This window comes from Rana temporaria, chromosome 3 (assembly GCF_905171775.1).
Source record: "Rana temporaria chromosome 3, aRanTem1.1, whole genome shotgun sequence".
NCBI classification, from domain to species: domain Eukaryota; kingdom Metazoa; phylum Chordata; class Amphibia; order Anura; family Ranidae; genus Rana; species Rana temporaria.
The window spans coordinates 89,449,143-89,473,958 of NC_053491.1; the positions used below are offsets into that span (position 1 = coordinate 89,449,143).

Sequence of the window (24,816 nt, forward strand, 5' to 3'; positions counted from 1 at the left end):
GGAGCAAATAGAAACAGTCAGAATCAATCAGGGCTCAAGTCCTGCGGGAACGCGTGGGAACAGAGTCCCTGCACTTTTTTCACAGCAGGAACTCAGTTCCCTTTGTAGGACTAGAGCAGCCGAGCCGCCCGAGCCAATCCTTCACTAAGCGGTGATGCCCAGCTCGAGTCACTGTCAGGGGCAGACGAACCTTAGTAATCCTTTATGTTACTGGTCACTTCCTGTATATGGATTCATCAGGTAGTGTGCGGGTATTCCGTCACTTCCTCGATGCCGCAATGTCTCCTGGGAGCTTTTGTCATTGTTCCCAGGAGACATTGCGGAGGTCTGCCGCGAGTTATCGCGGGATTTAGAAAGAACTTGCCGTTTAGTAATTATGCATATGAGCGTATCATTTTTATTTTTTTTGGTGGGGGAGTAGATCTTGGGTGGGAGTTCCCACACTTTTTTCCCCAGGACTTGACCCCTGGAATCAATGGTATTGTGTGACTCATATTGTGATAGAATAAGGTGTTGTAATACCTGACAAATGTCTGTCTCAGTACAGCCTTTCAGACCTAATAAGTATGGCGGAAGCATGGCAGGTGTTCAAGCACGTAACAAGTGTCCCTTCTGAAGCCTATATGAATGAAGCTTAGGTCTGTTTAGCATGCATTGCCCAAGGTATATGATTTCTTGCCAGGATCTAGTGCAGCATTTTTCAGCATTCTTGTTATTGAAATGACTTCCCGGTTTCAGGGAAACGCTGCTAATAATCACTATAATTAGAGCTCATAAGTGTGATGTTCACTGGGAAGAATGTTCCTTACATTGGTGTTTAACGGGAGGAATGTGGCATATGTTTGTGGTTAGTAGTAAGAAACCCCTCGTCATTACAGATAGCAAAAAAGATCATGGCGTCGGTGGTTACTTCTCTGATAGTCAGAAAGTGTTCATTGCTCAAAAAAGCGCTAGCATCCGCAAGAGCAGGGGTGTCCAAACTTTTTTTAAAGAGGGTCAGATTTGATGAAATGAACATGCTTGAGGGCTGACCATTTTGCCTGACATTCGTCTGTTCACTAATACACTGCACAACAATAATTCTCCTGCCTTTGTGGCTGTGTTGTGGATATACCATATTTATCGGCGTATACCACGCAACTTCACTTTAAGAGGGAAGTTTTAGGAAAAAATTATAATTTAAAATAAAAAACTGTAAAGCAAAATAAGGGTCAGTGCCCATCAATGCAGCCTAATCAGTGCCCATCCACAGCCTCACAAGTGCCATGAATGCAGCACCCCCATTGCCATGAATGCAGCCCCACCACTTCCATGAATGCAGCCTCACCCTTGCAATGAATGCAGCCCCACCACTGACATGAATGCAGCACCCCCATTGCCATGAATGCAGCACCCCCATTGCCATGAATGCAGCCCCACCACTTCCATGAATGCAGCCCCACCCTTGCCACGAATGCAGCCTCACCCTTGCCACGAATGCAGCCCCACCACTGCCATGAATGCAGCACCCCCATTGCCATGAATGCAGCCCCCCCAATGCCATGAATGCAGACTCACAAGTGCCATGAATGCAGCACCCCCATTGCTATGAATGCAGCCCCACCACTTCCATGAATGCAGCCCCACCACTGCCATGATTTCTGCCCCACCACTGCCATGAATGCAGCCTCACCCTTGCCATGAATGCAGCCCCACCACTGCCATGAATGCAGCACCCCTATTGCCATGAATGCAGCCCCACCATTGCCATGAATGCAGCACCCCATTGCCATGAACTCAGCCCCACCATTGCTATGAATGTAGCCCCACCATTGCCATGAATGCAGCACCCCAATTGCCAAGAATGCAGCACCCCCATTGCCATGAATGCAGCCCCCCCAATGCCATGAATGCAGACTCATCATTGCCATGAATGCAGCACCCCTATTGCCATGAATGCAGCCCCCCATTGCCATGAATGCAGACTCACCATTGCCATCAGTGCAGCCTGATCCATGCCCATCTGCAGCCTTTAGAGGGGACAGGTAAGGGGGTGGGACAAGTTCCAACAGATTTCATACAGGAGAAACTCATGTTTTTTCCGGGGCCTCTTTAATACAAAGTCCCGCCTCTTATAATGGACAGAACAGTCGTCCAATGGCAGCGCAGGAGACTGGACTTCCTATTACAGAGGCCCGCCGCATAAACAGGAAATTCTCCTGTATGTACGACAATAGGATACATGTCAGCATTACAAAATCACTTTAACCACTTACCGCCCGGCCTATAGCAGATTGACGGCCAGGAAGTGGTTCTGTTATCCTGACTGGGCGTCATATGACATCCAGCAGGGTAACATGTGCTGACAGATGCTTCTTACCACGTGATCAGCTGTGACCAATTACAGCTGATCATCGTGTGAACCAGGAAGTGCAGGTAAACGGCATTCCTCGGTTCACATTGACAGGGAGAGCTGATCGGCAGCTCTCCCTGTCAGAAGGGGGGGGGGGGGTGTGCCCGTCAGTGAAGGAGAAAACTACATTTTATAACCGAAACAAAGAAAAACGTTTTTTTTTTCCAAAAAATTTGTTAGTTTTTAGTTTGTTTAGCAAAAATCAAAACCATAGAGGTGATCAAATATCACCAAAAGAAATCTCTATTTGTGGAAACAAAATGATAAAAATGTTGTTTGGGTACAGTGTAGCATGACCGCGCAATTGTCATTCAAAGTGAAAATTGTCCTGGGCGGAAAGGGGCGAAAGTGCCTGGTATTAAAGTGGTTAAATAGAAAAGTACCTATTTTTTTTTATGCCCATCAAATAATCTACTTCTGACCTCTGTAGACCTAGGTAAAGACCTCCGACCTTCAGGAACATGGTGAGATGCTGGCCATGGATTGAAGGTAAGAAAATCGCTCAATTCCCCCATCAACACAGTCAGTGTTGATGGGGGAATCCCTCCTGTTGTGTTATTGTATTCTCACAGTGGGAGATTTCCCTGCTGTCAGATTACAATGAATACAGCTGCTGGCTATAGCCGAGAGCAGTAATCAGGGATGGACTGGCCATTGGGACTACAGGGAGTTTCGCGGTGGGCCGATGGCTCAGTGGGCCAGCTTCAGTGACAGCAGACCGCCGCCCCCTCCGCTCCTCTGTCTCTCCCTTCCCGCAGCGCTCACCTCCTCTCCCTTCCCGCAGCGCTCACCTGGGGGGAACAGAGGAGCATGGGGGGACGACAGAGGAGCATGGGGGAGGGGATAGACAGCTGACTCAACAGCTATGGCCTGGGAGTTTCTCACTTCTGCCTAATCTTGTCCCATAAGGGGGAGCACCGAACTGATTCTTTGCCCCGGGTGAAATAATGTCTAGCTTCCCCACTGGTACTGCCTATAAGAGTACCAGTACCAACCGTTCTACTCTAATAAAGTAGAACGGCGAGTGAAGGGGGAGAGGCTTGGGTGGCCGGGGGATGCGGGAGTTGTCCGGACGCCATGGGAGAGACCTGTCAAAGTGGGCCAGTCTGGATGAAGTCCAGGGCCAAATTTTTGTCCCAGTCCAGCTCTGGCAGTAATGATACAAAAAACACCCAACAGGCTGATTGTACTGAAGTCAAGCGATAGATCAACTTAAGTACAACCAGCCTGCTCAAAGGTGGATCAAAATTCAGACAGTTCCTGCTGAACAGGCCAAATTTCTATCTGTCTATGGCCAGCTTTAGACTGGCAGCAAGAAAAGAGGATGAGTAAATCATAACCAAGGAATCAGGAAGCAAGAGTGTTCGTTCTCCGAGTCCAAATACACGATTGACAACGCCAGAAAATATATCAATGATGCTGCTAAGCACTAAAAATTCACATGTACTGTACATTGAGTATAATAGAATTTATTATGAGGGATAATTAGGCAAGCAACAAGATCATTCATCTGGGAGAAAACAACAGCTCTACAAACGAATTTCCTGGGAATAATTGTGAACATTTTTATGTACAAACTGTCTTTCATAGATTACTTTTTTTTTTTCAGAGCACAGTCAATAGTTTTGGATAGCCTAATAGCTGAGCCGATATGATGACATTTAATGGACAGCCAATCTGGGAATTTTGTATGACAAGTGTCTTGGGCACGGTTTACACAAGTATATCATGTGGACACCTCTTTGTAATCTTTTCCTGGAGAGGGTCTTTGTGCCTGCCAAAAAAAAGCATTATGTAGTCAGAAAATATAAATAGAGATCTCTGGCTAACCCAGCACCAGAGTATCGGTTTTAGTCATAGACAAAGGAGCTAATTTGTTGGAACTAAAAAGTATCTTTGTTGCCAGCAACAAAAGACATGTCTCATTTTCATGGTAGGTTAGAGAATATTTGGGAGTTACAGGCAATACCTCTACTCTTCAGAAATCATCCCTACAGAGCGGCGATCCCATTCCTGTGACAGAACAATAGATGTGCTCAATGAATTGCTGTAATGATTAATCTGAAAATGGCTACTAGCATTTGTCAGACCAGTGAAAGCTGTGCGATTGGTTGCTGCACATCATGCTAGTTTGTACCTTGTTATTAAATTAGACACATGGGGCCGGATTCAGATACATTGCAGTATCTGTCGGCGCGGCGTAACGTATCTCAGATATGGTACGCCGCCGTAACTTAGGGCGCAAGTTCTGTATGCAGAAAGAACTTGCGTCCTTAGTTACGGTGGCGTAACATATGTGTGTCGGCGTAAGCCCGCCTAATTCAAATGGGGATGATGTGGGCAGGTTTTATGTAAATTCACTCCTAGTGCGCATGCTTGAAATTACGCCGCAAGTCGTCATTGCTTTAGACGTGAACGTAACTTACGTACAGCCCTATTCGCGAACGACTTACGCAAACGACGTAACATTTTCAAAACTCGACGCGGGAACGACGTCCATACTTAACATTGGCTACACCTCATATAGCAGAGGTAACTTTACGCCGATAAAAGCCTAACGTAAACGACGTAAAAAAATGCGCCGGCTGGACGTACGTTTCTGAATCGGCGTATCTACCTAATTAGCATATTCATCGCGTAACTATACGGAAGCGCCACCTAGCGGCCTGCGTAAATATGTAGCCTAAGACACTTACGCCGGTCGGATCTTAGGGAAATCTATGCGTAACTGAATCAGTCGCATAGTTACGACCACGCACACTCAGAGATACGACGGCGTATCTGGAGATACGCCGTCGTATCTCCGTTCTGAATCTGGCCCACGGTTTGCTCTGGACTTTTGCCATAACCACCAATAAGCGGAGTAACAGCATTTGTGGGAATTGTAATTACATATATAAAAACAAACAATGTGCCCTGTCCAGCTAGTTAAATAGAGTCTATAAAATCTCTCTGATAGTTCACCGCTCCTCATTTGCCATACCTTGTTTGTAAATAGTTATTATTATAATTATTATAAAGGATTTATATAGCGCCAAAACGTGGTGGTGTGGGGGGGGGGGGGGGTTAAATAGTCAGGCTGAAAAAACAGACACATGTCCTACTAGTTCAACTAATAGAAAAAGAGAGAGAGAAAAAAGAAAGCCTCCATATACACATTTCTATACCCACAGTTTTAACCTGGCTTTAAGAAGGTCCTGTACGTGTTATGCTGGAATTGGGTGTGGAGCCCATTTAGCTCAAAGCCAGTAATAGAGAAAACTCTTGTTAACAATTGTCACATGACGTGACCTAAGGCAGAGATCAGATGTCAGATGCAGTCACCTTAGTGGGTAGGTAGACTCTTAGCTACCTTTTTACATCCTAGCAGTCCTGCGTGTTTCATAACCATGTCCTATTTAATGAATTCTGTGCCGAATTAAGTTTTTGCACAGTCTGGAAAACGCAAATTATGTTAAACTAGTGTTGCACTTCTGACTTTGTGATACATAAGTTTTGACAGAATTTTGACTTGATCAATTTTAAGCACCGCATTTTTAAAATAATTGTTTGGCAACCAAGATCAGTTCTAGAATCAAGGTCAGTGTACAACCAAAGTTTTCAGCTCTAGTAATCGGCACTGTAAGTGAACATGGCCTTAATCTTCAAAGGCCACAAATAATTCTGTTTATATGATAAAGCACAACATACGCATGATACAGAAATGCTTGTCTGCATTAAGCCATTAGCTCAGTACAAAACGCTTTTCCTTTACTGTTACATGGGAATGTACAATGGTGCAGTGGAATGTGGCTTGGATGGGTTTGTACATGTTTTATTCAGCCTGTGGTCTTCACTAGGAGCAGCCGGTGCCAGCAGTTCTGTGGTCAGCTCACTCTCATACATGTTGAATTATAAGTAACAAACCTAATACTGTCGTTTTCTTACTATTGCTGTAATTCTTTGCCAGGTCTTCAAAATCGATGTTTTTTTCAATGGCCGCCGACATTCTTTGGATCGACGTTACAGCGAATTCCATGCACTCCATAAACTGGTAACTGACTATTTTTTAGTTATGGATAGATAGAATAGACACTAGAAATGCTATGTACTTCCCACCTTATACAAAAGCATTAGGGGGAAAAAAGTAACCCATTAAGTAACCCTAAAAAGTGGTTACTTAAAGTGGTTGTAAACCCGCCTAAAAATTATTATTTTTTTTCCTCCTGTAAGGCAAAAGTCATAATGAGCTAATATGCACCGCATATTAGCTCATTATGAAATACTTACCTCGGAACGAGGTTTGTAGCACTTACCTGGTCCACGCCGAGCGAGATGTCCTCTTGTCTGGCGTGTCTTCCGGGTATCGCCGCTCCAGCGCTGTGATTGGCTGGAGCGGCGATGACGTCACTCCCGCGCGTGTGCGCGGGAGATTTAAATTCGGCAAGGTACGGCGGCTGCCGGTCCTTTCGCCGTAGATCTCCCCTGCGCATGCGCCGCGGCGCATTGCGAGGGGAATATCTCCTAAGCCGTACAGGTTTAGGAGATATTCTCCTTACCTACAGGTAAGCCTTATTATAGGCTTACCTGTAGGTAAAAGTAAAAAAAAAGGGTTTACAACCACTTTAATGGGACTAATGCTAATGTATCTAGACAGAGAAAATAAGTATTAAGGTTTATCTGAATCAGTATATAAAGTTATCATGTGTCGTATCAAATAAATAGGATTACAAAAAGCCATCACCCTAGAGACAATGTTGTATAAGATTAATACAATGATTAAAAAATGTCACAAGTGGCCACATGTAGGGCTGGCTGATCAGGATGCGAATACTTTGCTAAACCTGCCAGTCCCCCTAAGCTCCCACTTTAAAATATGCACCTTAGCACCTTATTCAAAGTACTGACTCCACTCATATTTTTAAGAGGAAGCTTAGGGGGACTGACAGGTTTAGCGAAGTATTCGCATCCTGATCAGCCAGCCCTACATATGGCCACTTGTGACATTTTTAATCATTGTATTAATCTTAAACATTGTCTCTGGGGTGGTGATGGCTGTCATTTTGTAACACTATTTTCTGATACGTACACATGAAGAATTTAGTTTTTGATTGAAATAAACTTTAATACTTTTTTAATCTGGATACATGCTGCATTAATCCCGCTTAGTGACTATTTTTTATGCTTTTGTATGTTATAATGATTACATGAAACTGCAACTGTTTGGCCACCAGACGATTGCATTGTGCATTGCTCTAATATATTTGTTTAATGTTGCACTTCCACCCTATACCTTGGTAGGTGCTCTACAAACACCAGTGTCTTTGACAAAAAATACGGTGTTCTGGGTTTATCAGTCGGATTCATTCATGTAGTACAGCCTTTCTCAATTTTTTTTACCCCAGGGGAACCCTTGAAATTATTTTTAGGTGTTGGAGAACCCTTGCCTCAAATCAGGGCTTGACAAATCCCGGTCGCCATGGCGACTAGAAATAGTGTCCTGGCAAATTGGCTTGGAAGGTGGGCAAAAAAAAAATATATTTTTTTTTTGTGAGCTGGCGCCATCTGGCGGTGAGCCGTTGGTATTACAAGTTATTACCACCAGATGTGTGAGCTGGCGCCATCTGGTGGTGGCCGTTGGTATTACAAGTTAAGCATTACAAGTTAAACAGCAATTCTAATGTAATTTTTCACTATTTTTCACTATTTTCACTGCCATCTTCTTCCCTCTAAATAGAACCCCCAAACATTATGTATATTTGTTATCCTAACACTCTAGAGAATAAAATAGCGATTGTTGCAATACTTTCTGTCACTCCGTATTTGCACAGCGGTCTTACAAGCGCACTTTTTTGGGAAAAAATTACACTTTTTTTAATTAAAAAATAAGACAACAGTAAAGTTATCCCCATTTTTTTTTATATTATGAAAGCTAATGTTACGCCGAGTAAATTCATACCCAACATGTCACGCTTCAAAATTGCGTCCGCTCGTGGAATGCCGACAAACTTTTACCCTTTAAATTCTTCATAGGCGACGTTTAAAAAAAATCTACAGGTTGCATGTTTTGAGTTACAGAGGAGGTCTAGGGCTAGAATTATTGCTCTCACTCTACCAATCGCGGCGATACCTCACATGTGTGGTTTGAACACTGGTTACATATGCGGGCGCTGCTCACATATGTGTTCGCTTCTGCGCGCAAGCTCGTCGGGACGGGGTGCGTTTTCTGGCTCCTAACTTTTTTAGCTGGCTCCTAGATTCCAAGCAAATTTGTCAAACCCTGCCTTAAATCAATTTGTAGTCAGTGGGAAAAATGCTCCTTACTTTGATGGCTAGTGGGAAGAATGCTCCCTTTACACTGGTGACTAGCTATCCTGGCGGACAGCTAAAAAGATCTTTGGTGTCATGCAGCTGACTCTGCCAAGTGGCATTGACCCCGAAACTATGCAGGCACCATCCAATAAAAGATCAATCAGCTACAGCTCAAGGAATCCCTAGCAACCTCTGGAGGAACCCTGATTAAGAAAGGTTGATAAATTAGGTTATATTGTGTGCATTATAACTTTTTTATGCTCTTGTATCTAGATACTTTTTGCATGAGCATGTCCACAGGTGAATAATATACATTATTTTGTATTTGTGCAGTTGAAGAAGACCTGCAAGGTGCCAGATTTTCCATCCAAAAGAGTTCCAAACTGGATGTCTAAGGTCCAAGAGCAGCGGCGGCAAGGACTCGAAGCTTACATACAGGTGGGTAGACTTCCCACTGATTCCACTGCCTCTTCAATTTTACATTTTTGGCTTTTTATTTCCTCCCTTTGATGCAACACCTCCTCCATTGTCTTTCTTAGCAGGTTATCATTCACACCATTATGGCACAATGCAGTTTAACTACACTTCTTAGCTGCTATCCACACCCTGTACTGTTAGCCATCCAGTGGGGGAGCTGCAGCTAAGTTCTGCTCGTCGAGTCTGGAAACAGTCACCTCCCAATGGGATCTGGTGCATGTGGCTTAGAGAACTTAAAACCCTAATAAAAGTCTTGCCTCAGAGCACACACAATAAGGTGCCTGGTACTAGCTTTGGTGGCCTGTAAAGCCCAGTTTGTACCCCTCTTTGATTAAGTTTTACTTTGTTACCTGTTGTCTGGCTTTTCCTGACTTCATGATTAAGCTCCACCCACTGCCATCCACCAGACCAGTAAGACTGCCCTTACTGGCCAATGAGGTAATTTGAACAGTGGGATGGCAGCTGACACGTGTCCAGCTTTACCATTCACTTCATACAATATATTGCTACATTACTACTTACACTACTTGTGGGTCATATCATTTCTTATGGCCAGAAAGAGGAAGAGACCTGGGATGCGCTTACTGTACAGTGCGGTCTTCTATGTGGAAGAGAATAGTACTGGAAAGGAACTGAAAACCGAGAGCTTACATTCCATTTGGTGTCATTGAAGAAGAACAGAAAATAAATGTTTTCACATCATTTCTGATAAATGGTTGGCCTTCAGATAATGATGTTCTTAGAAAAAGAAACTCATGTTATGGCATCCTGTGGTACAGCTGTGTTGAAAGGTGGAATGTTATGCAAAATTCATTATCAGGGATTGTAGAGAAAGGGAGCTGTTAATGTACATGACAAAGTAGCCGTTTGGGTGGGACAAGAGCATGTTATCTACTGACACATATTATATGTCTTCTACACCATCCTATCAAACAGTACTAGCTTGCCTGCACTAGTTAGATACAGGGGAAGATGGAACATGGGGAAGTTTTTCTTTCTTTAAATTGAATACAGAAAACTCTATTGTGAGGAAATAAAACATTTTTGGGTGTGGATTCTTCATAGAGGTGTGGGATAGAGAAGTATAACATGACATCTTTGTCACATTAACTTAATGGTTACGCTAAATTTAATTATGTCAGACAGATTCTACACAGGTTTATCTTTTTTTCTTTCAGGGGGTGCTCTGGTTCAACAAAGAGGTTCCAAAAGAGTTGTTAGATTTCCTGAAGTTAAAACATTTTCCACAAAGCAAAAAGAACTGCAGCTTTCAGTGAGTACATTTTATGAAGAGCTAATCATGTTAATTCCCAACACAGGCACTCTTTAGAAGCAATCTGAAATTAAGGACCATTGGTGAAGGCTTGGTGCAGCAGCTCTAAGAAATTTGCAACCACATGCTTTAGACCAGTGGTTGCCAACTAGTGGTCCACTGATGGTCCACAAGAAAATTTTGGTAAACCCCAGGGGTTCTACCGCAAATCAACATTGTGGCATCCTTACTATCAGCGCACATTGATACCCTATGCCTCTTCTGTAGTTTCTGCTCCTGTGAACTCAGAGGGAGGCACCGGGAGTAGTTTGAGATTTGGAGGTGAAGAAGAAGGGGGACTTTCAATGGCAGCACTGATCACAGACTGTGGGGGGAGGGAGAGCCGGATCATTGTGTGTGTATAAGGCATGTAAAATTCATCTTAGTGGGTAGTAGCTAGTTCAGCTGAATGTGACTACTAGATATACCATAACCTCGATAAATGAGAGCTTTCACAGACAAAATGGCTATGATTTTGTGGTGTATACCCTGAAATCAGTGTGGGAATATGAAAAAACGCCATGGTCTAGGTGAATGTGACTAACTACTACTATCATGACCTGGATAAATGAGAAGCTAAACAGACATATTTACTTGTAATACTGCCATCTTGACTACTAACTAGTTTACCATTTCCAGGGGTAAACGTTAAGAGTACTGGCCCCTCAAGAAATAAAAAAAAAAAGTCTCCAAATACACAGTGCTTTTGAATGGGTAAATATTCTGTAGGTACAACATACTCTTTAAATACAGTATAGTGGCATTGCATGTAGCACTAATTGATATATTTCTATTTTATGCAATATTTTATTTATAGACACATGGACTTTGAGAACACAACATTCAAGTTAATATGGCACTATTACAGTGGCAAATATAATAACTTTTATATATAGTGGTAGTTAGTCACATTTAAAGTGGTTGTAAACCCGAAAAAAATAAAAACGCTGCAAGACAAAGGCATATTGAGCTGTATGCATCACGTACTAGTTCATTATGAAATACTTACCTTAGAATGAAGCTGTTGCAGCGGCCTCGCACACCGCTGTGACTGGCGACATGTCTCTCGGAGTTATTTCTGGGTTTGCGGGCTCTGGCGCTGTGATTGGCCAGAGCCACGATTGGCAGGAGCCACCAGTCACGGCAAGGCTGCTGGAGAAACAGCACGAGTGAGCCGTTTCTTCAGTGCGCATGTGCCAATGACGTTGGCACAAGCGCACATTGTAATATCGCCTAAACCTTGCAGGTTTAGAAGATATTTACAGTACCTACAGGTAAGCCTTATTCTAGGCTTGCCTCTAGGTGCAAGTGGTCTAATAGGATTTACAACCACTTTCAACTGGATATTCTTCGTAGCTTATCCAAGTCACTTCTTCATTAGTAGCTAGTTCAGCTAAACGCGAGTACTAGATATACCATGACCTCAATAAATGAGAGCTTTCACAGACAAAATGGCTATCATTTTGGGGTGTATACCCTGAAACCAGTGTGGGAATATGATTAAACGCCATGGTGCAGGTGAATGTGACTAACTACTACTATCATGACCTTGAAAAATGAGAAGCTAAACAGACATATTTACTTAATACAGCCTCTTCTAGGGTCTTCTAGGGTCCTAAAATCCTGTGCTCTCTCCTAAAGATACACAATGGCGGATGACAGGTCCGTCTCTGCTCACTGTGCAGGGATGGACCTGTCAGAGCTCCGTTGACCTCTATGGCGAGATCAGATGAAAACAGACAGCCTGTCTGTTTTAATCCGTTCCACTGGACGGATTTCGAACGTTTCACCATCGGTCAGTTTTGAGTGGATCTTGTCAGATCGGATGGCAGGCGGGTGTCAGTGGACACATCTCCACTGACATCCACCTGCCCATACAAGTCATTGGGTGGCCGATTGTGTCAAAGGGGCCCATTGTCTCTCCATTTGGTAGTCTAACATTAGCCCTGATTACGGTGCTTGTGTACAAGTGTATATGTATTAATTTTGCTCAAACAAAGCCAAAATCAGTGACCCATGAGGAACATGGTTCTATAAACGAAAACTTCTCAGGGGCTCTCAGGTTAGAGAAACAAGCTTGAATTTACTTTAGTGCTTTGCAAAAATGACCAATTAATAGAAGTGTTTTCTTTTCTCCAGATCAGTGACAGATTTCACTTCAGAAGAGAACAGGTACGCACTATTCTGTGTCTTAGTTCATGCACTGAATGGCTGACCAGTTTTTCAGGTTGTGATTTTTTCCCTCATGACATCAGCTGTTAATGTTTGCTGTGTTTAAGTACATATAACACTTGTAGGCTAGGCATGTCTGTTTTTGATTGGCCTTCAGCTAGTAAAGCTGGCCATACATTATACAATTTCCTTATTCAATTTCTTTTAGATTTACCTTCAACTATGTAGTGCAAGGGCCTGTCTGATTGCATACTAATTGAAAGTGTTTAGGTTTAACCTCATATTACATGCTTTTGGTAAATCTAAAGGAAAATTTAACAAGAAAATTGGATAATGTATGGGCAGCCTAACATTTGTTTTGAATAATTAGCAACCAATCTGGGTCATACTTGCATATTTTCTGACCATTAACACACCTATTGCCCTCTCAATATATTTTAGGTCTGGTATTTGTGGGCTGTATAAACCTCTTCATCATCAGTAGAACCAGGATTTTTTTTATCTAAATAGAAGTGCTGATACTCTCCTGTTTTTTGTCCTAAGCATCACCCACCATTACCCAAGCTCCACCGCTCCACTCCCTTTTTTAGGAGGGATGTTTGGAGTTGGCTTTCTGCAGCCACTGAAGTAGTTCAAGAACAAGGAATCTAATTATTATGCAGGCATTAATATAATGCTATATTGTTAAGCATTGCACAGTATATGCAGTGCTTTATAAGAAAAAGAAACACATGGATGTGACAATACAAAATAGCTGATACTGCAGAAAAAACGCAAAAAAAATTCATTTTCTCTTTCGTTCATGGACAGACACAGCTCCAAATAATCTTGACAGTAGGGTTATGTTCCGTCTAAAATAATCTTGACAGTAGGGTTATGTTCCGTCTATCAGGAGCAGACATGTTAAATGGTTAAAAAACATGTAATACAGCAAAGCCAAACAGCACCGCCCAGGGGGCTGGCCCTCTGGTCATAACCTCTTACCCTGCAGTCAGCAGCTCAGTTTTTTTCTGCCTAGCATAAGAGAAGGACCAGGCTCCCTAGGGGCCCATTGGTCCTAAGAGAACTTTTATTTTGAAACTTTATTTAAAAATGTTTTGTCTGTTTTTTGATCCTGAGATCTACTATCAACTGCCGGCTGGGTGACAGGCTGGATAATTTTGTAGTCTCCCCAGTCTGGCCATCGAGCGTGAACAGACCTTTAGCTACGTGCGGGGTCGGCCACGACATACCCCATTACTCCAGGGGTGGCCGTGAGCTATATGCTCCGGGGCTCACTTATGACCAGGCTACTGCAGTCCGTGTCACGGTGGGCCGTGGCCGACAGCCACTCCATACTGGTCGGCGGTGGGTCTGTCAGGAACGCTTCCTCCTGTCCTGGCAGGATGGAGCAGCTGGGCATTCCTGGGGCAGTCGTTTAGGGGTCTCTCGCCCTCCCTTTCCTCTCCCCCTGTCCTTCCCTCCTTCCCATGATTTGCTGGGCCTGCTTTTTTCCGGGGTTCCCTGGGGGGGCTCCAGGTCCTGAACTGGGGGCTGTGCGCTGTGTCTGGGGGTCAGCTATCTTTGTGGGTGGTCTGCCATTAGGGGGGCCTCCGTTCGGAGGCTCTGCATTTGCGGCCTTTCTTTTACCTCAGGGGATTCGCGCCGGCGCCATTTTCTTGTAGCCGCACTGTATTTATTACAATGCAGCTGGCGGCCATTTTCTTGTAGCTGCGCTGTTCCTAATGCAATTACAGCCGGCGGCCATTTTCTTGTAGCTCACGCTCTTTCTTCCATGAGGCGAGCGGCGGCCATTTTTTGTGGTTTTAACACTGATTTTGGCCTCTAGCGCTCAAATGGCTCATTCTGTACATCGCGAATGGCAGATCACCTCAGAGACTCCTCAGGCACACACTGTGCTGGGCGTTAGTGCGGACCGCAGCGCTGAACAGTACCCAGGTCGGGGCGGTGAGTTCCTCTGGGGTTAACCCCTCGGTCTGTGGCAGCAGGGAGGGTGGGCCTTTACCTTGACTTGGTCCCTGAGTGGCTGTCAGGTGAGCAGTATGGCGTCAGAGGCTGGCGCTTCTTCCCCAGAGATTCCAGTGATAGCAACTGGTCCCCCAGCACCTGCAGTACAGGTAGACGCTTTGTCAGCGGTCCTCGAATCATTTATTGCCAGGGTGAAAGCAGTGTGTGGGGTTCCAGGGTTTGTTGCCAGGGTGGAAGCAGTGTGTTAGGGGGGTAAAAAGCGCCCCCCCCCACCATCATCTGGGGACAGCTCTGATTCAGACTCTGGCCTGGCCATGGCGCAGGCCCCCTGTTCTGAGGTATCAGAGGACGCGGACCGGGACCTTTCGGACAGTGAGGAGGACTCTGTGTCCGGGGCAGCGCAGGAAAAGGTGCTTGTGGGGGCACTTATCACCGCTGTGTGGGAAACCCTCAAATTGGAGGATGGGGCATCTGCTGAGGTGCGGGCCCGTTTTGGGTCCCGCAAGTCAACCCGCACTGCAAAGGTTTTTCCTTATGAGACTTATTTTGATAAGTTTATAGACAAGGAATGGGAACGCCGCATAGGACCTTTGCAGTCCCAAAGGAGTTGGCTGACCAGCTGGTGCATGGCCTTACGTACGTCTGCGATTGAGCTTTGGATACGGCTCCCTTGCTCTCCAGAACCTCAGTATCTGCTGTGGTACTACTTCGCCTGATTTGGCTAAAATGCTGGCCCCCGGACCAGATTTCCAGGAAGGCTCCGACAGATTTACCCTTCCAGGGTGACAGGCTATTTGGAGACCTGCTGGGCGACATTATTAAGAATGCCACTGGGGGTAAGAGTACTTTACTCCCACAATCCAGAAAGGGTAAGGAACCAAGCTGTAGGCCAGGGCCCTCCTTCTCTGCTCACCTGCGAACAAATCTGTGACAGCATTAAGGTTTGCCCCCGCCCGACTCTCGGGTAGGGGGTCGCCTTCGCGAGTTTGCAGCTCAATGGACCTCCCTGCTTTCCGACCAGTGGGTTTGCGAAGTGGTTTCATCAGGGTACAAGATAGAGTTTCTGTCTTGCCCACCAAACAAATTCTTTCCCTCAAACCTTCATCTTCTTCTAGCTCGTCGGAACGCCCTATTGGGGGCAGTGCAGGACCTGCTGAGGCGTGGGGTAATAGTACCTGTGCCACTGCCTGAAAGGTTTCAGGGATTTTACGCCAATCTGTTTGTAGTCCCGAAGAAAGGACGGGGTCCATCCAATCCTGGATCTCAAGGCCCTCAACGCCTTTGTGAAGGTACGAAAATTCAGGATGGAATCAATTCACTCTGTGGTCGCTGCACTCCATCCGGGGGATTTTCTGGCATTCTTGGACATCAAGGACGCATACTTGCATGTCCCCATATATTCCAGGCATCAGAAGTTTCTGCGCACTGCAGTAGGGGACAACCACTACAAGTTTGTGGCTCTCCCTTTCGGCCTGGCAACAGCACCAAGGGTTTTCACCAAGATGCTCGCTCCAATTCTGGCCTTGCTGAGACAGCGAGGAATCGCTACCGTGGGCTACTTGGACGACCTCCTGCTCAGAGCCGCTTCGGGTTCAGACTTAGAGGAGGATGTCGCAATCGCCAGTCAGACTCTTCAGCAGTTCGGTTGGGTACTGAACCTACAGAAGTCGGTGTTGGTGCCTGGAGTACCTGAGTTTAATTCTGGACTCCTCAGAAGCAAGAGTTTACCTCCCCTTGAAGAAGTTGCAGACTCTTCGGTCGGCGGTGAAGCTGTTGGCATCCCGCAGGTGGTCGACACTGTGCTTCTGCATGCAAGTTCTGGGTCTCATGGTGGCCACCTTCAAGGCGGTATGCTCAATTCCACACGCTTGTCTTGCAGAAGAAAATCCTGTCCAAATGGGACAAGTCTCCGTTGTCCCGGGATTGTGAAATCTGGGTGAGTCAACCAGTCAGGGCTTCCCTGGTATGGTGGCTGAGATCTCCGGCCCTTCAATCCAGGAAGTCGTTCCTTCCTCTTCACTGGACGGTGATCACGACGGGCGCCAGCCTAACCGGCTGGAGGGGTGTCTGATCTTTTGAGAACATCAGAGAGATTCCCCTTTTGACATTCTCTCAGAGGGTGGCCTTTCTGGTGGCCATTACATCAGTCAGGAGGGTTTCTGAATTGGCGGCCTTGTCTTGCAAGTCCCCCTACTTGATCCTCAACAAGGATAAGGCGGTGTTACGCCCTTTCATCTTAAAGTGGAGCTCCACCCTAAAGTGGAACTCCCGCTGATCGGAAACCCTCCCCCCTCCGGTGTCACATTTGACACCTTTCAGGGGGGAGGGGGGTGCAGATACCTGTCTAAAGACAGGTATTTGCACCCACTTCCGGCCACACAGTCTCGGTGCAGACTGCGGGCATGACGTCATCTCCCGCCCCCCCCCCACCCGTTGTGTTCTGGGAACACTCGGCTCCCAGTACACAGCAAGAGCCGATCAGCAGGCGTAGCGCGACTCGGGAATGCGCCGTAGGGAACCGGGCAGTGAAGCCGGAGCGCTTCACTTCCTGGTTCCCTCACCGAGGATGGCGGGGGGGCAGCAGAGTGACGAGCGATCGCTCGTCCTCTGCTGCAGACGGCGCTGGACGCCAGGACAGGTAAGTGTCCTAATATTAAAATTCAGCAGCTGCAGTATTTGTAGCTGCTGACTTTTAATATTTTTTTTTTCAGCGACATCCGCTTTAATGAGGACATAGTGCTTCGATCCCTGTGTCCTCGGCCGTCGCATCCAAAAGAGGTTGCTCTACATTCCTTGGATGTTGTCCAAGCTCTGCGAGTATATCTCTCTGCTACGGCTCCGTTCCAGAGGTCAGACTCACTGTTTGTATCGGTGACTGGTCCAAAGAAGGGTCTGGCGGTCTCGTTGGCCACTATTTCTCAGTGGATCAGACAGATCGTGATTCAAGCCTATGCCCTACAGGGGCGGGTTCCTCCCTTTCCTGTCACGGCACATTCGACCAGGCGATAGGTGCTTTCTGGGCCTTCCGACATCAAGCGTCTGTCTTACAGGTGTGCAAGGCGGTGACCTGGTCTTCCATTCACACCTTCACTAAATTTTTCAAGGTTAATGTGCATGCATCTGCAGATGCTTGCTTCGGCCACAAAGTTTTGCAGGTGTTTAAGGTTGCAACTCCTCCGTTGAGGAGCACTGCTTTGTTTTTAGGTGGAAGTTGGTGTGCCCACCCCTCGTTTTTTTGACACTTGGGGACGTTCCTACTGTCAAGATTGTTTGGAGCTGTGTCCATCCATGAACGAAAGAGAAAATAGGACTTTTGTACTCACCGTAAAATCCTTTTCTCTGAAGTTCATGGACAGACACAGCACCCACCCCTCCTTTTTAAGTTTGTACTGCTTTTAGACGAACTGAGCTGCTGACTGCAGGGTGAGGGGTTATGACCAGAGGGCCCGCTGTTTGGCTTTGCTGTATTACATGTTTTTCAACCATTTAACATATCTGCCTAGTCCTTTCCTGATAGACGAAACATAACCCTACTACCAAGATTATTTGGAGCTGTGTCCGTCAATGAACCTTAGAGAAAAGTATTTTACGGTGAGTACAAAAATCCTATTTTTATAATATAGCAGTTTATGATACAAAACAAAGATTATCCGCTGTGCAAAAGTACACCAGAGCTTACATTCTAATATACTATGCCTTGCAAAAATATTCCCCCCCCCCCTGGAATTTTTTGTGTTTTGTTGCCTCACAACCTGGAATTAACGTGGATTGTTTGAGGATCTGCATCATTTAATTAATCATTTTTTATTGTAAAGTAATCAACAAATAGGACAAAATAACAGAAAAGGTCAATGTGCATAACTATTCACCCCCCCCCCCCCCCAAAGTCAATACTTTATAGAGCCACCTTCTTACCACTGGGATTTTTGCCCATTTTTCCTTGCAAAACTGCTCTAGCTCATTCAAGTTGGATGGTTTGCGCTCGTGAACAGTAATCTTTAAGTCTGACCACATATTTTCTATTGGATTGAGGTCTGGGCTTTGACTCGGCCATTCCAACACATTTACATGTTTCCCCTTAAACCACTCAAGTGTTGCTTTAGCAGTGTGTTTGGAGCCATTGTCCTGCTGGAAGGCGAACCTCCGCCCTAGCCTCAAATCACACACAGAGTGGTACAGGTTTTGCGCAAGAATATCCCTGTATTTAGCACCATCCATCTTTCCCTCAACTCTGACCAGTTTCCCAGTCCCGACTGCTGATAAACATCACCTACAGCATGATGCTGCCACCCCCATTTTTCACTGTGTGGATGGTGTTCTTTGTGTGATGTGATGTGTTGGGTTTGTGCCAGACATAGCATTTTCTTTGATGGCCAAAAAGCTACATTTTAGTCTCATCAGACCAGAGCACCTTCCTCCATACATTTTGGGAGTCTCCCACATGCCTTTCCGCAAACTCAAAACGTGCCATTTTGTTCTTTGCTGAAAGTAATTGCTTTCTTCTGGCCACTCTACCATAAAACCCAACTCTATGGAGCATAGAGCTTATTGTCGTCCTATGTACATCGGATACTCCAGTCTCTGCTGTGGAACTCTGCAGCTCCTCCAGGGTTACCTTATGTCTCTGTGCTGCCTCTCTGATTCATGCCCTCCTTGCCCGGTCCATGAATTTTGGTGTGCGGCCGTCTCTTGGCAGGTTTGCTGTTGTGCCATGTTCTTTCCATTTGGTTATGATAGATTTTATGGTGCTCCTAGGGATCATCAAAGATTTTGATATTTTTTTTAACCTAAACCTGACTTGTACTTCTCAACACTTGTTCCGAGAGTTCCTTGGTCTTCATGGCAGTGTCTGGTTAGTGGTGCCTCTTGCTTAGGTTTTGCAGCCTCTGGGGCCTTTCCAAAAGGTGTGTATATGTAATGACAGATCATGTGACACTTAGATTGCACACAGATGGACATTATTTCACTAACTATGTGACTTCTGAAGGTAATTGGATGCACCAGAGTTTTTTATGGGCTTCATAACAAAGGGGGTGAATACATACGCACATGCCAATTATCATTTTTTTATTTCTGAAAAATAGTTTTATGTATATATTTTTCTAGTTTTACTTCACCAACTTATGCCGCATACACACCATCACTTTATGTGATGAAAAAAAACGATCTGTGAAGTAAAAAACTACGTTTTTGAAACTTAAATTTTCAAAGACGAAGTTGCCTACACACCATCGTTTTTCTCACAATGTTCTAGCAAAGCGAGGTTACGTTCACCACGTTTTTCCATTGAAGCTCGCTTCATAACTAGCTTCTGGGCATGCGCGGGTGTAAAAACTTTGTTTTAAACAACTTTTTTGCTACACACGGTCAATTTCTGTGAAGTTAAAAAAAAGCATGCTTCAATTTTTTTTTGTCGTTTTTCAGAAGACATAAAACAACGTTTTCCCCCACACACGGTCATTTAAAGTGACGTTTTTAAAAACGTTGTTTTTTTTCATCACATAAAGTGATGGTGTGAACGCGGCATTAGACTATTGTGTTCTGATCCATCACATATAATTAAGATTAAAAAAACATTGAACTAAAGGCTGTAATGTAACAAAATATGTAAAAAGCAAAGGGGGTGATTACTTTTGTAAGACACTGTAATAGAGACCATGATACAATGTAAGTAATGACCAGAATATAATATCACAGGGTGTCCAAATATAATGGTACAACACCATACAAAAAATTATGTGGTGCTCATATTGTTAAAAGAGTTCCCCAATATGATATTATCCCTAGTCTACTTGAGGAAAAATATATTTAAAAATTAAATAAAGATCACTTACCTGTTTCTGGGCTTCTTTATTCACCATAGTGACAGAGGCCATGCAGTTGTACAGGGCTGTATAATGACAGCCACATACAGCGCTGCTTCTCTCAAGCAGGTTATACTTACTGGAACCACCAATTTTGCAGAGATCATTGCTGTGCAGCCGGGGCCTAGTCCATATCTTAGGGGACCATTTATCTTTGTTGGTGCATGTGTGTTAATGTGTGCTATGTCACTTTTTAACTTGTGTTGCATGAATCAATGAGTTTTCGACGCACCAAAGTTTTCCACAAATTCAGACTTGTCACATTTTGCTACTCAACATAACTGCCACTGAAATGTATCAATACATGTAATGTTTGATGCTGTGTGTTGTGGTATCACACGTTAATGTGTGTGTTCCCGCAATTCGTAGATGTAAATCATTCCTAAGGCGTATGTAGAGGCAAAATTAAAAAACAAACATATTACATCTCTGTAATATACGCACATTGCTCCAATGTTTTATACAATTGAAGAGTCTGTACAGAAAATACCTGTCAGTGCTGACAATACACAGCATTTATGTCAGGGTTTAACAAATTTGTTTGGAATCTAGGAGCCAGGTAAAAAAATTAGGAGCCAGAAAACGCGCCCTGTCCCGCCAAGCTTGCGCGCAGAAGCGAACGCATTCATGAGTAGCGCCCACATATGTAAACGGTATTCAAACCACACATGTGAGGTATCGCCGCGATTGGTAGAGCGAGAGCAATAATTCTAGCCCTAGACCTCCTCTGTAACTCAAAACATGCAACCTGTAGAATTTTTTAAACGTCGCCTATGGAGATTTTAAAGGGTAAAAGTTTGTCGCCATTCCACGAGCGGACGCAATTTTGAAGCGTGACATGTTGGTTATCAATTTACTCGGCGTAACATTATCTTTCACAATATAAAAAAATTGGGCTGACTTTACTGTTGTCTTATTTTTTAATTAAAAAAAGTATTTTTTCCCCCCAAAAAGTGCGCTTGTCAGACCGCTGCGCAAATACGGTGTGACAGAAAGTATTGCAACGATCGCCATTTTATTCTCTAGGGTGTTAGAATAAAAAAAATATATAATGTTTGGGGGTTCTAATTAGAGGGAAGGTGATGGTAGTGAAAGCACAGTGAAAAACACATTAGAATTGCTGGATTGCTGTTTTACTTGTAATGCCAACGGCCACCACAAGATGGCGCCAGATCACAGAAGGAAGCTTAGGCCTGCAGAAGGCCGCAAAGCCGCGGCCTCAATTACTGGATGACGTGGGCCCGCCGCGATCGCGCCGGCGGGAAAGGTGGGAGCGCACAGAGACACAGGATCCTGTGTCTCCGTGCGCCACCGCCGCACGATCGCACGCCGGCCGGTAATTGAGGCCGCGGCTTTGCGGCCTTCTGCAGGCCTAAGCTTCCCCGAGCGCCAGGTCACTATTTCTTGTCGCAATTGCGACCGGGCGCAATTGCATATTATCTCAGCGCACTGCGCCAAATCGCATGTACTCTGTACACTTCAAATAAAGTTAGTACAAAACAAATTTAAAAAAATAGAGCCGTGTGATGTGCTGAATTGCGCTCTACACTGCCCCCCACTGCTGCAAAGAATCGCAGAGGCAGTTCTCCATTGCTGTATGAATACAGCCTAAAAGATAATCTGTTAGTGGATCTTTAATTTTAGCCTAAGGAATATGGGCAAAATGTGTGTGAGGGCTGCTTTGTAGGGCTTGAAAGATTTCTTCCATTGGTGTATAAAGGTTGGAGCAATGGTTGTGGGTCATCATTGGGGCAAGCATTAAAGGGGATGCATTTTTGATGTGCAGGCAATTTGGTGGGGGTTAATCTCTTACCTTGATGATGCTTGCATAGTTAATGGAATTTATGTCATATGGCAGAGGCAGCACCCATGGAACACCTCTTGTTGTCTCCAGGGCAAGTTAATAATGAGACCAAAGATCTTTTTAGCTGTCTGTAAGGGGGCATTTTTCAAACTGCCCCCCAGTGGTAATAGAAATTTTCTCCACTGAGCTCCAATGTAAGGGGCATTCTCCCCACTAACCACTGTGTACTGAGATGTTCTTCCATCAGACTCCCGATATAAAAGGTAATGCTTCCAAATGACCACCAATGTAAAGGTGCCCTGCCTGGCCAAAGCACAGGTTCAGTTTAAGGCTAGCTATATTGCATGGTGCGTCTTTTCTATGTTTAACTAATGCTCCATCTGGTGGCAACATGTGTAATTTCACCTTACTCAGACAATGTATTATTCAGGATAGGAATTAAAGAGCTCCCAAGCATTTTCTGGGTATCTCTACAATGCATTTGTCTGATAAAATAATTCATTTTTGTGTGTGTTTGTTATACACACATATCATTGTAAGGACAGGCATACAGTGTGATGTGATTAGGCCAAAAATTCTGAGCAATAGTGTAGCATGTAAACATTATACCAAACCTTATTACAATCTGTGCTGGGAACGCGCAGGGCACGTGCTGTCAGCACAGCTGTATTTACACAAATACACGCAAACATGCAGCCGCTCCGCGCCAAGACCCACCCGCCGAGAGTCCAGGCTGAGGTTGCCACTCTATTCAACTCTCTAGGACCTCTTACTCTAGATGTGTGACTTCCAGGGGCTACCCCTTTCTTTCTTTCTTGAACAGTCATCCTTAGGCTGTAAATAAATGTGTCTCCAAAAAACTGACAGCTGTTTGTTTCAGATCTCATGCACACAGGGTGTTTTCTCAGCTCCTTTGCTCCTGGCAAGAAAATAACATGCTTATACTCGTGTTTTGCAAGTGCATTTAGGCATGTTTAGGTGCATCAAGTGTTTGGCTAGAATATTATTTTATTCTGGCCATTGGAATGGGAGAACTCTCAAGTGCTAAATGCTCCTTGCGTTTAGGCACATTTAGATACATTTACACTATTTTAGGTACATCAACCATTTTTCTGCTCAAACTCTCCTCACCTGAACGTTCCTGGCTCTAAACGTGTGCATTGATTCCATAGGCTGACATAGAAGGGTATTTAGAGGCAGAAAAGAAAAAACAACCAGCCAGTCTTAAAAGCAGCATTTTTTAACCCAGTGTGCATGAGGCCTTTGGGTTATAGAGTAATTGTGTGCAGGAGTAATAACAAATATGTCCTATTATAAAATATTGTCATGATCTACAACTATATGTCACCTTTTTTAGTAATTGCTTGCTGTGCCAATAGAATGGCTTGGAACTTACACTGAGGTCCTGCTACTGTGGACAGGATGGTTAGCTGGAAAATGAATCCCAGACATTTGTCCACAGCTCTGTTCCCAAGCAATGTACTGACTAGGCTGACATCTCTCCTGCTCCCTGTCCTTGATTTAGACAAACTCTGTTAATATCAATGACAGAGAGGGGCGGATGGTTATGGGGCTGCGTGACCTATATTTCTACCTCTAGTCTCTGATGTTAAACGCATCATTAAAATAATATGTTTTCCTAACAGTTCCCAGTTGGCACATAAAGCGGTGGTAGGATTTTACAAGGACCTGTACATTTTACCTCCAGATACAGGTAAGTTACAACTATAATATCAAAGTGTTTTCAAATTGGTTGGTAAGCATTTACAGTCATTCTTATTAAAGTACAGTAAAACCTTGGATTGCGAGCATAATTCGTTCCGGAAGCATGCTTGTAATCCAAAGCACTTGTATATCAAAGCAAATGTTCCCATAAGAAATAATGGAAACTCAAATGATTCGTTCCACAATCCTTCAGTTTATAGTCCATATAAAAAGATTATAGCAATGTGACCAGGCTGCGTAACCGTGAGGCCTCGTGCACACGATAGGTTAAACAGAGGACAACGGACCGTTTTCATTGGTCAAAACCAATCGCGTGTGGGCCCCATAGGTTATTTAACCACTTAATACCCGCACGCCGTCATATGACGTCCAAAACGGGGACCTGTTATCCTGGGTGGACGTCATATGACGTGATGGGCTTTGCGGGGGGGATATCTCAATGATGCCTGCACCCGGAGGCATCATTGAGATATCATTTTTTAGCGGCGGCGATCCTGCGCACCGTAAGAACGATCATAGCGGCGGTTCCGCCGCTAGATCGTTCTTACAGGCGGCGGGAGGGGACATCCCCCCCCTCCCGCCGCCATCCGGTGCTTCTCCGGGCTCTCCCGTCCCACCGGGGGCCCGGAGAGATGATCGCCGTCCGCCGGATGTTTGCCATAGAGAAGACTGGTGACCATCTGGTCACCAGTCATCTCTATGACCGTCGGAGGCCCGGGCGCGATGTGATGACGTCACGCCCGGGTCCCCGTAAGTAAACAAACCGCAATTGCGGCTAGTTTGAATGAGATCTGTGAATTTTTTTTCACGA

The 24,816-nt window shown here is 44.8% G+C and overlaps 1 protein-coding gene across 1 annotated transcript in view; it reads left to right on the forward strand.

Annotated features, from left to right (window-relative positions):
• Positions 1-24,816, forward strand: part of SNX22 (sorting nexin 22) — a 48,221-nt gene that overhangs the window by 15,580 nt on the left and 7,825 nt on the right. The window contains exons 2-6 of the mRNA XM_040342922.1: positions 6,342-6,425; positions 9,017-9,121; positions 10,339-10,433; positions 12,612-12,644; positions 23,927-23,994. Of these exons, the coding sequence (XP_040198856.1) occupies positions 6,342-6,425; positions 9,017-9,121; positions 10,339-10,433; positions 12,612-12,644; positions 23,927-23,994 (385 nt within the window). The remainder of the gene's footprint in view (positions 1-6,341; positions 6,426-9,016; positions 9,122-10,338; positions 10,434-12,611; positions 12,645-23,926; positions 23,995-24,816) is intronic.